Source organism: Carlito syrichta, unplaced genomic scaffold (assembly GCF_000164805.1).
Source record: "Carlito syrichta isolate Samal-C Ts95f unplaced genomic scaffold, Tarsius_syrichta-2.0.1 Scaffold309418, whole genome shotgun sequence".
Lineage (NCBI taxonomy): Eukaryota > Metazoa > Chordata > Mammalia > Primates > Tarsiidae > Carlito > Carlito syrichta.
Genome location: NW_007253514.1, coordinates 339,974 through 352,824, shown reverse-complemented (window position 1 = coordinate 352,824; position 12,851 = coordinate 339,974). Strand labels below are relative to the sequence as shown.

Genomic DNA, 12,851 nt, shown 5'->3' with positions numbered 1-12,851 from the left:
TCCTCAGCAAAAAAAGCAGAGCAGGAGATATCACACTCCCAGACTTTAAACTCTATTATAAAGCTACAATAATCAAAACAGCCTAGTATTGGTACAAGAACAGGCATATCGACCAATGGAACAGTATAGAGATTCCAGAAGCAAAACCTCAATTTCTCAACCAACTCATCTTTGACAAAGCCTCCACCACCAACAACTGGGGAGAGGAGAACCTATTCAGTAAATGGTGCCGGGAAAACTGGCTGACTACACACAGAAGATTAAAACAAGATTCTTACCTACCACCATACACAAAAATCAACTCTAAACGGATCAAAGTCCTAAATGTAAAACCTCAAACTATAAGAACCTTAGAAAATGCAGGAGATACCCTTACGGAAATTGGAACTGGCAAACAATTTCTGATCAAAACTCTAAGTGCCCATGCCCTGAGAGATAAGATAGACAAGTGGGACTTCATCAAACTGACAAGCTTCTGCAAAGCCAAAGAAGCCATCAACAGAGCAGGGAGACAGCCCACAGACTGGGAAAAAATATTTGCCAGCTGTATGACTGACAAAGGCCTAACATCTAGGATCCACAAGGAACTCAAACATGCTGAAAAGAAAAAAACAAACAGCTCCATTACAAAGTGGGCAAAAGATATGAATAGACAGTTCAGGGGAGGACATGCAAACAGCCAACAGATAAATGAAAAGATGCTCAGCCTTACTAGTTATCAAAGAAATGCAAATTAAAACTACACTGAGATACCACCTAACTCCAGTCAGGATGGCTATCATGAATGACTGAAAAACTACAGCTGCTAGAAAGGATGCGGTGAAAGGGAACACTTCTACACTGTTGGTGGGAGTTTAAACTAGTACAGCCTCTGTGGAATACAGTGTGACAATTCCTTAAAGATCTAAAAATCGACTTTCCATATGACCCTGCAATGCCCTTACTGGGAATATACCTGGAAGAACTCAAATTACTCCATAAAAAAGATACCTGCACATGCATGTTTATCGCAGCATTATTAAAATATCAATTTTAACGCAGTAGCAAAAACATGGAACCAACCATGCTGCCCATCAATAGAGGACTGGATTTTTTTTAAATGTGTCACATATAAATGATGGACTATTACGTAGCCATAAAGAAGAACAAGCCGGGCTCGGTGGCTCAGCCTGTAATCCCGCGCCTTTGGGAGGCTGAGGTGAGTGGATTGCCTGAGCCCGGGCTTCGAGACCTGCCTGGGCAGTGAGACCTCATCTCTACAAAAAATCAAAAAATCAGCTGGTGTGGTAGCTCATGCCTGTAATTCCAGCTACTTGGAAGGCTGAGGCGGAAGGATCACCGGAGCCCAGCAGTTCGAGGCTGTGGTGGCCAGAAGTGGCCACTGCACTCCAGTTTGGGCGACAGAGTGAGACTCCAACTCAAAAAAAAAGAACAAAATCATGAACTTCACAGCAACCTGGATGGACTTAGTCTATAATACTGAGTGATATTTCACAGAAATAAAGAACAGAGTATCACATGTTCCCACACATAAGCACACCTTGAACAATTATCCTAATACTATAAGAAAAGAATTGGCAGTAGTGCAAAACTGCCAGGAGGGGAGCAGGAAAGCGAGATTGGCAGTAGTGGGAATCTGCCTGGGGAAGAGAGGAGTACACCTCATCAACAAGGGTACCTGCATAATGAACATTTGTATACCTAACCCTGAATTGTACCCCACATGTTTAAAATTTTTAAAAATTTTTTTAAGCTGGGCTCGGTGGCTCAGCCTGTAATCCCGCACATTTGGGAGGCTGAGGTGAGTGGATTGCCTGAGCCAGCGGGTTCGAGACCCGCCTCGGCAACTTGGCGAGACCTCTACAATAAATAAAAAACAATTAGCCAGGCATGGTAACACGCGCCTGTAGTTCCAGCTACTTGGAAGGCTGAGACGGAAGGATCGCCGGAGCCCAGCAGGTCGAGGCTGTGGTGGCCAGGAGCGGCCACTGCACTCCTGTCTGGGTGACAGAGTAAGACTCCAACTCAAAAAAAAAAATTTTTAAAAAGGAATAAATAATGTGTTACCAAAAAATAATGAAAAAAGTACTACAGAAATGTGTTAAATGATTATTTAATAAAAATATTATGTAACTTTTCTAGATTTTATGTTATTTAAGGTATATATCACCTTTTTAAAATTGAAACCTTTTAGTGAAAGGTTAAACAGCACATTAAAAACAGGTAACTAGTTGAGTTAAACCTGAAGACAGATCTAAAGAGATAACTAGAATTCACCACAAAGTGATGAAAAGATAGAAAAATATTTAAAAGCATTTAAGAAAACATGAAGAGGAAAATAAAAAGGTTTTACATACATCTAAAGGAGTTCCGAAATAATAGAACATAGAGACAGGAAAAACAAGATTCAAAGAAAGAATAGAAAAGAATTTAATTCCAGAACTAAACATTAGTCCTCAGACTGCAGAAGCAAACTGAGTCCCGATCAAACTAAATAAAAATATGTCTCCTTCCTAGTGAACCCAACACACTAAAAATAAATTCTTCAAAAGAAAATATTTTTAAAAGTTAAGAAAAAAAGCTTACCTAAAAAGTAAAACCAGACTGACAACAGATTCCAAAAAATATCAACAGAGAACAGATAAAAGAATGTTAAATCATTGTCAATGTAGAATTCTATACTCAGCAAGATTATTGTTAATTCAACAAATACTTATCATATCTCTAGTCTCTTTGGGTGCTCAAGAGCTTACAGTCTAGTAATAATTCTTTCAAGAATAAACACAAAAAGTAAATCTTTTAAGTAGGCTCTGCTCTCCTGATGTCCTGAAATTCCCATCTCATTGCAATTAAAAGAGCTTACAGCACCTAGTTTTCTGCAGTTTAAAAAGAAAAAAAACTTACCTGATGGCATAGTCTAGTCTTTCTTAATTGGTGGTACATGAAATCTCTGAAATTGTATGAAAACTTGAGTATCTTTTTGTATATGAGCAATTTTCTGTAAATATCCATATCTGTCATCATATTCTCAAAGAGATCTATTACTCAAAAGAATTAAAACCAATCTTTTCTGACCCAATCCCTCCCACCCAGGATAGTTTGGTGATAGGATGGTTTCTGCAGGCTCCTATATTTCATCTTTCAGCCCTTGTCACACCTTACTATTTCTCCTGTAACTTCTCCATTATTCAGTAAACTCCTTAAATGCGAAAGCTATCTCTATCTTGCTTACTAGCATCAAGCACAATACCATATGGAAAATATCGAGTAAAAATAAAATATTTTATAATTGAAATGAATTGCTAAATATAACTCTCAAATATACTGTTGTTACAGAATTCAAGAATCTAATCGTAGGTAAATAATTATCTCTTTTCAGTTGACGATTTTAACGCTGCCAATCAATTCTATTACACAACCTTAAAAGATTTTAATGTAAATATGTTTTTAAAATATTAACTTGACAGTATCATTTACATAACCTAGATTATATATTTACTTTAAAGAATATCAGACCAGATAATATTAACTTAATTTCTATAAGCAAAAATGTCAAGGTCTAGTTAATTATATTACTAAATATGCTGAGTGTTTGTAGATAGTTTTAATGTAAAAGAAAAAATATATGATAAAAAACCACTCTTAAGTTATATAGTCCATAAGAAACAGCAACAGAGGCAGAACATAAACTTCAACATGCATGCGCACATGAACACACACACACAAACACACGCACATAATGTACATATAGAGAGAGAAAGCAGGAGAGACTATCAAAGATGAAGACCTAAGTTTAAAGAAAAAAAAAAAAGAGGCCAGGCACATGGGCTTCCACTGTAATCCTAGCACTTTGAGAGGAAGCTTGCTTGAACCCAGGAATTAGAGACCAGCCTGGGAAACATAGCCAAACCTCAGTTCTACAAAAGATTCAAAAAAGTAGCTAGGCATGGTGGTGCATGCCTGTAGTACCAGTTACTCAGGAGACAGAGGCAAAAGGATTGCCTGAGCCCAGGAGGTCAAGGCTGTGGTGAGCTGTGATTGCACCATTGCACTCCAGCCTGGGCAACAATAAGACTCTGACTAAAAAAAAAAGGAAAAAAGAGTTACAAAGACATGAGACAATGAATGATTTTCCCTCTAAAATAAGTGAAATTCAATCCTATATATGGACAAGAACAAATAAGATGGTATATCACAGCTCTTTTCAAAATTTCAATCTGTCCTTTAAGACAAAGAAAATTGTCCTCAAATTCAAGTGGCTTCCTTGTTTTTCTTTCTTTTCCTAAAGAAACATGATTTAAAAATAAAAGATTAAGCATATGGAAAAACCTCAAAGGTAAAAAAAAAAAAAATTTACTTACCAAGTTGGCCATATAAATTGTGAGCAGACCTCTCCTGCAAACAATTTTTAAAGAAAGATAGAGTGAGATTAAGCTTCAGTTTGGCTTAATAATCAATTTGTCATTTATTAGATCTGTGAAAAGAATTATCAGGAGCTGAGAAATATACTGGGACCTTAGAAAAAAGAGTAGACTGTGCTAGTCTAAGTTTTCAATGCCCTAATATTTCTTGAATCTAAATAGACTTTTTTTTTTTGGAGTTGGAGTCTCACTCTGTCGCCCAGACTGGAGTGCAGTGACACGCTCCCAGTCACCGCAGCCTTGACCTGCTGGGCTCTAGCAATCCTTCTGCCTCATCCTTCCAAGTAGCTAGAACTACAGGCGTGCCAGGCTAATTTTTGATTTATTGTAGAGACGAGGTCTCGCCAAGCTGCCCGGGCGGGTCTCGAAATCGAGGACTCAGGCAATCCACTCACCTCAGCCTCCCAAAGTGCTGGGATTACAGGCTGAGCCACCGAGCGTGGCCAATAGACTCTTTTAAAATCGTTAGGTTTGGTGGTCATTAAATATTCTGCCTAGAGGTCATTAATTAAATTTTTTAAATTACTATTGCCTTATTGCTGTTATTAGCAAGAGTAGCATAATTTGTTATTGGTCTATGTTTATGGCAGAAAATTCTAAATTTTATAATAAAGAATCTTAATTCATCCTGTCAAAAAGTCAAATCCAGAACAACTCAGACCACATAAAAATGCATTCCAAAAAAAAAAAGAAAGGCTGTTTCACAATTACAGTTGTTCATTTCATTAACTGTCATTACAAATCATAATAAGTCACCTTGGTTTTAATTTCATTGTTAAATGAGAAGGCAGACACTAATGGGAACTTTCTAATGCCAAAGAACAAACAAAAGTTCTATAAACACTCAAAAAACTACATATTAACCAAACATTTAATGAGAAATCGGGTAGAAACTCAAAGATAAGAACTATTTTCTGCCCTTAATCAGTTTATTTAGCTTATATGGCATATGAGAAACCAATGAAGCATGTTCTGTTCTCTAGAAGTGATCTTTAACATATTTTAGGAGTTCAAGGGCACAACTCAAATAACAAACTCTGAAAATTACAAAAACTTATTTGGGTTTCAATTATGAACATTTCCAGTACTCAAAAAAAAAAGTTATATATAAAACAAATACCAACGTCAAATCACTTGCATTTAAACATCATGCCAAGTCTTCATATTAATACTGTCTATGAAGTCTTCTTAATGTCTGATTCATGTAGTCTCGAGTGCTCATTATATAAAATGGCTCACTAACATTTTTAATATTCCTAAAGCCACATGGAGGCAGTATAATTTAACTGAACAGTGCTAAAATGACATTAGGAAATCAGGGTTACAGTGACCTTTAATTCTCTGGTACTCTGTAATTCGGTCACCGTAATGAGGGAACAGTACTGGTTATATACTTATATTTTATAAGAATAAATATTATTTAAAGAAAAAAGTATACATCTATCATCAATATATAAATGATAATACTGGAGCTACTTGGGTTGAAAGGGGAAGAGGATGTAGAAGCCACAAGGTCACACCCTCAGGCAGTTTCCCTCCTCAGCAGATCCCGATGCATTTCAGCAGCACAACAGAACACTACAGCTCTTCCAAACAGAATTTTAAAATCACCGGTAAGATGACCTGTGAGGTCTCTTTTATATCTTTTTTAAAAAATTATTTCTATATATGTATTGAAATGTCCTTACTAATTCTTACCAATCTTGTCAGTTCCTACCAAATTTTAAATCAAAAATGCTCTAATATTATACTTATTTTAAATAAATTACAAAAAGTAAAATTAGGGTAACAATAATACCCAAGAGCCACACATACACTAAAAAAAAAAAGGAGTTAAATGCTTCTCCAGTGATATTTATTTTTTATCAAAAGCTAGTTACATATGAAGAAAAAATATTAATAACAAATTCCAGAATAAAAATATTTCTATACTTTTAGTGGTAGTGTCTGATAATGCATTTCAATATGAAGTGAGCTGAAAAATAATGCTACATGCTGAGTAATCCTTATCCAAAATGAAATTTTTTTCTGACTTTACAATATTAGCATACACACAATGGGACCCAAATCTAAACACAAAATTCACTTAAGCTTCAAATACACCTTATACACATAAGCTGGAGATAATTTTATACAATATTTTTAATAATTTTGTGCTTGAAACAAAATTTGCATTAAGTACTTATATAGGAAATGTTCCACTTGTGACATCATGTTGGTGCTCAAGAAGTTTCAGATTTTGGAGCATTTCAAATTTCAGATTTTCAGATGAGGAATGCTTAATCTGTATTTTTCAAAACATTTGTTCCACGAACCTAATTCTACAATATTCAAGAGTAATGCAACCACAGTTTTATCACTACCTTCCATCTATCTGATAACAAAACTGTTTAAGTACAGGGCAAAGATTATCTTGTTTGCCTTTATATTTCCACAAACCTGCAATAGTACTTGACTTCTTAGAGGCGCTAAACAAATGACTGTGGAATTACTAGACATATAACCATCAAGATGTTTCTAGGAATACAGCCTTATAAAAAGGAGCCTATTATAGACATATAATCACCAAAGACAGTCACTAGACAGAGGGAGGACCAATTAATGATACCAACTTATTAGCAAGCAAAGAAGTGGCCGATTGATTACCTTACATTTGCTTAAAATTTAACAATTTACAAGGCATAATCAACATTATGAAATCAAAATTGTATCCTCCCAATAATCCTATGAAATACAAGGCAGATACTATTATCCTTACTCTACTGCAGACTAAGAATCAGAGAAGTGAAATGCTGTTCTCAAAAATGTAAAAATCAGAAAAAAGACAAATTGGAACTAAGAGGCAGTTCATCTGACTCCAGTTTCGGGTTCTATGCAATGCATTTCCTCTTCAGTAGAAAATCTTTGCACTACTAAATTACCTTTAAATTCTGCAATTTATCAACTTGTTTAATATGGTGCCCTAACAGGCTTCTGTGATTTGAGGATGAATGACTAAAACTTTGACATACTCTTAGTACTGTGAAAAAGTAGGGATTGCTTTGTTATTAGCATATGCCCTATTGTAGTCTCCAGTTTCAATTCATTCTTGCTCAAATCACTCATTCCCGGTTTTTGCTAATACCTTCCAGAATGAGAAGACATTATTTGTGAAGGGAATGATATGCTGGATTATAGGGCCACATCCTTTTGGTAGAATTTCCTTGCACAATGTCTTCATCCTCTGTTCCAATGTCAACTTTGTAGCTGTACCATATCAGAACAATAATTTATTTTATCACTTCTTCAGTTTTGTTAAGCATCACAAGAAACTAAGATGTTAATTAAATGCCAAATTATTATTTAACACTTGACTATAATTAGCCTAAGTCTGACAAACAGGCCACTCTCTTCCTGGTAAATAAATCCTGTCTAAAAACCAAATTACATGTTAAACACTGTTAAAACAGTGATGAGGAAAAGGGAGACACTAGTTAGAACAGATGATGGCACAGGCCTAAAGAGGAGGAGCTGGGGCGAAAAAGTAACTTTTTAAACTTCACAGGCGATTTTGATACACATATATACTAGACTCCCATTCTGCTGAGGATCACTAGATTAGAAGGCTGGTGAAGCTCAGCAAATAAACAATCCAGTATTTATTTAAATCATGCAAAAGCTCTTTTTAATTTCATGCTGTTTCTTTCTTCTTTTTCTTTTCCTTTTTTTTTTTTAATGGGGAGATGGGAGAGATGTGGAATCTCCTTAACTTGTGTACAAAATTTAAGTTGGTACACCTCCAGGGGTACTGTCTAAAAAAGTATTAAGAATCACTGCTAAAGGAACTACTGTGTAACCAGAGTATCATCATTCCTATAGGAAAACATTCAAATAATTAAATTTTCAGTAACATCTAAATAATCTAAAAAGTATCCTCACATCCTGCTGAAATTCCAAGTATTATTATGTTCTAACATCATTATCATTTCTAATTAGATGAACAATAATGCTGTTTTTCTGGAAACTTTGGTGTATGTATACTTTAACCTCAGCATTTTGAATAATGCTATATAACACATTTCATAACTAAGATCACTGGGGAATACATAGGAATGATATAACTTCCAAATTCTAAATATTTATATATCTTATGTATATGTATAAAATATACATATAAAAATAAATATATGTTCTATAAATAAGAAGATATGAGAGAAAAGAAAAACAAAGTGAAAGTTCCTAAACCCTGTAACAGTATACTAAGAAATGCAATTTAATCATCTCAGAAAATATTTCAATATATATTTTTATCTGTCAGAATGTTTTAGAAGAGTATAAAAATACTTCCTTAAGACATAGGAATGAACAAGATAAGTTTCGTCTAGAGCAAGAGTCTGTGATCATATTCTACCATATATAGTAGACTAATACGGAATAAACATTTCAGAAGACTGCAAGATGTTGAATTTTCTTCTTGTAAAGACAGCATGTCACTGAAACTTAAAGATGCCAAGAACTCATTGACCAAATTTAGAGTATACTTTTATTCACATATTAGACAGCTAACTCATTTTGGTCATAGCTGGTTAGGAGTTTCATATCTACTATAGTACAATTTAATAATTCATTAATAAATAGGTTTGAAATAAATAGGCAATTTTTGATATTTTAATCCATATTCCTGTTTGAGTACACTGCCACTCCTAACTTATCTAAACTAATACTAAATATCAAAGCAAATTCCATAGCAATTCTACAAAACAAAATTCATCAGAAAAACTTAAACCACAAGCAAAGCACTTCCTAGAAAAAGAAAGAGAAGACTAGTACTTAACAGCCCTCCTAAGGATAAACTAGATGTTACCAGTGCTTCCTGCTGAGTTACTATGATCACAGTTCTTTGCAGCACAAATTTTTTAAGCAACCCTGGAAACAACTTCAAAGCTTTCTCAGAACTCAACAATGATGTGATTAAGATTTAAGTAAGCTGCCCTCTTACTAGGTGTCAGAAAGTAGCAGGCAAAACATGATTAGTACTAGAAAGGGAAGGAGGAATAGATGACTAGATGGATGTATGGATTAGAGAAAAGGAGAAAAAAGTTAGGAGGAAAGAAAGTTAAATTAATATAGATGAAGACAATTTATAGATATAGATGGATGCTCCTCTATATTTCCATATCTATATCCAGATAGAGACAGAGACAGAGAGAGAGAGAAAGAGGCATACTGTATGTTCTCATCTCATTAAATACTTTTGAAAAACTGATTATACAACTGAGCACAAAGTCTCAGAGTAAAAATTTCACTATTAAATAAAATTCTAGAGGTTTAAAAATTAGGACTTACCAGTATTTGCTATTTTGGGGAAAAAAACTGGTAGTCATCCACAGTAAGTTGCTTCCACTTTTTCTAATAGATTATTGATATTAACAGAAAAAGAGTGAACTGTTCACATTCAATTGATGAATGGCTCCTTAAATGTTGCTGTTTCCCAACTTTCAACTTCAGACCTCTTCTAATTTTGGGTTTTAACACTCTAACCTACACCCATAGTTTCAACTGCCACCAATAAGAAGGAAATTTCCAATTTCATTTTTCTAACTATCATCTTTCCCTTGAATCTAGACTCATATTTTCAGCTGCCTACTATTTCCACCAACATATCACTGATTTTCTTGGTGACTTAAAGGCATACTTATAAATTCCTTTTCCCTCTAAAACAAAAACTACAACTCTAATATGCTTCATTTTTGGCACAAGAGGTAATAATTTAAAAATATACATAACTTCAATCTCTATAAATTATTTATAACTATTAAAGGATCTTGACAATTAATTAAATCTTAATATACATTTGTGGTAAGAATACTTTTTCAGAGCAAATTAGGCCACTAAATTAACTCTTGTACAATTCCAGATATGCACAGACTGGTTTACTTAAAACAAGACACACTATAAGAAACTTATAAAGAAATAAAGCAAAAAGATTTGCTTTTCTCTGTTTAACTCCAAAAGCAAAAAGATTTGCTTTCCTCTGTTTAACTCCAAAAAAAAAAAAAAAAAAACCCTGCTTCTTAAAAATGTCATTTGCTTCTGAACAACACTAAATAACAAAAACTCAAAGTTTTTAATTATATCCAACCAGGATTTCTGGGTGACATGTAGACACATAACAACAGAATTAAAAAACTATTTCCCAATACTGCTAATGGCATCACCTAAGAAACAAAAAAACTAAACAAAGCACATACACAAACAGTTCAACAATATAACAATCAAATCAAGGAAAGGATCAATTTTTCCTAACAACCATGTGATAGCAGTAATATAGCAGCTAAACAAAGCTAGACTTAAAATTTTGATTAAGTCTTTAAAACAATAAAAACACTTCAGCTAACATTTAGAACAGGTCATCATCTATTAACACCTTCAAATTTTCTGTGAACCACCAGTTCTACAAATGAAACTTTAGCTTACAGGAAATAAAAGCAGAAAGCTTAAAAAAAAAGAAAAACTCGCCCTTCAAAAGTGAAAATAAAATAGGAAATTGTTATCATTTCACTTTCAGGAAACCTCTTTATGCCCTAAGAAGTTATTGTTTTTACTTCAATAACACTTTGGTGTAATTGTATTTGAAATAGTATTACTGTTCAAAGGTAAAGGGAAAAATTAAAAAACAGATCCAATGGTAAGTAGCCCTGTTTTAGCCCTAAAATATATGTAAAATATTTTCTACATTTTGCAAGATGTAAAATATTAACACTAAGAAACTCTAAAGATGTATAATGTAGTCCATAGAACAAGTACTAAAAAACAAAAATACCCCAAAAATTCAAATCAAATTCTTTTTAAAAATTTCAAATAATACAAAGGAAAACAGAGAAAAGAAAAATAGAAAGCAAATAATAAAATAGTAGACCTGGGGAAGGGAGGGAAAGGGAGGGGGGAAAAAATAGTAGACCTATGCTAGCCATATCAATAAATAATCAATAATACACCAAATGTGAATGGACAAAATAAATGAATTAAGAGACAAAAACTAGCAGAATATATATATAAAGACTCAATTATACGATATCCACTAAAAATATACTTTAACTATAAAGAGCTTGAAATTAATTGGAAATAAAAATACAGACTATACAACAGAAAGCATAAGAAGACTGAAGGAGCTATATCAATATCAAATAAAAACAGACTTCATAACAAAGGGTATTATTAGACCTATACAACAGCATTTCATATTGATAAAAGGTTCAATTCATCATGAAGAAAGGGCAATCATAAATGTATAAATATCAATAAAAGTTTCATAGAAACTGACAGCATTAAAGAGAGAAACAGACAATTCCAGAACCATATTTAGAGATTTTACACTTTTCTCCCAGCAAATAATAAAACTAGATCCAAAAAATTAGTAAAGATATAAATTGGTAGTTCTCAACAAGGAGTGATTTCTCCCATGAAAATATCTGGCAATGTCTGATAATACTTTTGGTTTTCTCAACTTGGTAGGAAGTGGAAGAGAGTGCCAGTGGCATGTATAGGTACTATGCACAAGACAGCCTTCCCAATAAAGAACTATCTGGCCCAAAACATGTCAATAGTGCCAACACTGAGAAATCCCTGATGGAGGTAAGCAACACTGTCAATGACCTTGACCTCACTAATATTAAAAAAAAAAAAATACAAACAGACTAAAGAAGAAAAATCACATGATCACATCACTTGATACAGAAAAGATATCGAATAAAATATTCTACCTATTCATAATAAAGGTTCTCAGCAAAGTAAAAAATAGATGTAAACTTCCTAAACCTGAAAAGAGCATCTAGACAAAAACACCTTACAGCTGATATCATACTTAATCATGAAAGACTGAATGCCTCCCTCTGAGAAACAAGGCAAGAATGTACCAGCACAGTAAGTTAAGACAAAAAGAATTAAAAACATACATACTGAAAAAGAAGAAATACAATTGTCCCTATTTGCAGCCAATGTAATTGTCTATACAGAAAACCTCAAGGAATGTACCAAAAATTAAAATTTAGTTTGGCAGGATCATAGGAGTCAAGATAAACACACACAAAAATCAATCATATTTATATGTCATAGCAACAAATGTGTAGAAAATGAAATTAAAAATATAATACTCCTCCCTCACACTATACACAAAAGTTATCTCAAAATGGATGAAAAACCAAAATGTAAGAGCTAAAACTATAAAACTTTCAAGAGAAAATATAGGGGTAAATATTTTGTTGGTAATGGTTTCTTAAATACAACATCAAAAACACAATAAAAAAATAAAATAGAGAAACTGGACTTCACCAAAATTAAAAACTTTTTTTGCTTCAAAGGATAAGTTCAATAAAGTGAAAAGACAACACACTGAACAGGAGAAAATATTTGCAATTTCTATATCTGATAAGGTACTTATATCCAGAATAG

General features: G+C 33.5%; 1 protein-coding gene across 2 annotated transcripts in view; it reads right to left on the bottom strand.

Moving 5' to 3' along the window:
• Positions 1-12,851, bottom strand: part of TMEM135 (transmembrane protein 135) — a 287,168-nt gene that overhangs the window by 242,554 nt on the left and 31,763 nt on the right. For both annotated transcript variants that reach the window (XM_008067224.2, XM_008067225.2), the window contains exon 4: positions 4,362-4,395. In XM_008067224.2, coding sequence (XP_008065415.1) covers positions 4,362-4,395 — 34 coding nt within the window. The remainder of the gene's footprint in view (positions 1-4,361; positions 4,396-12,851) is intronic.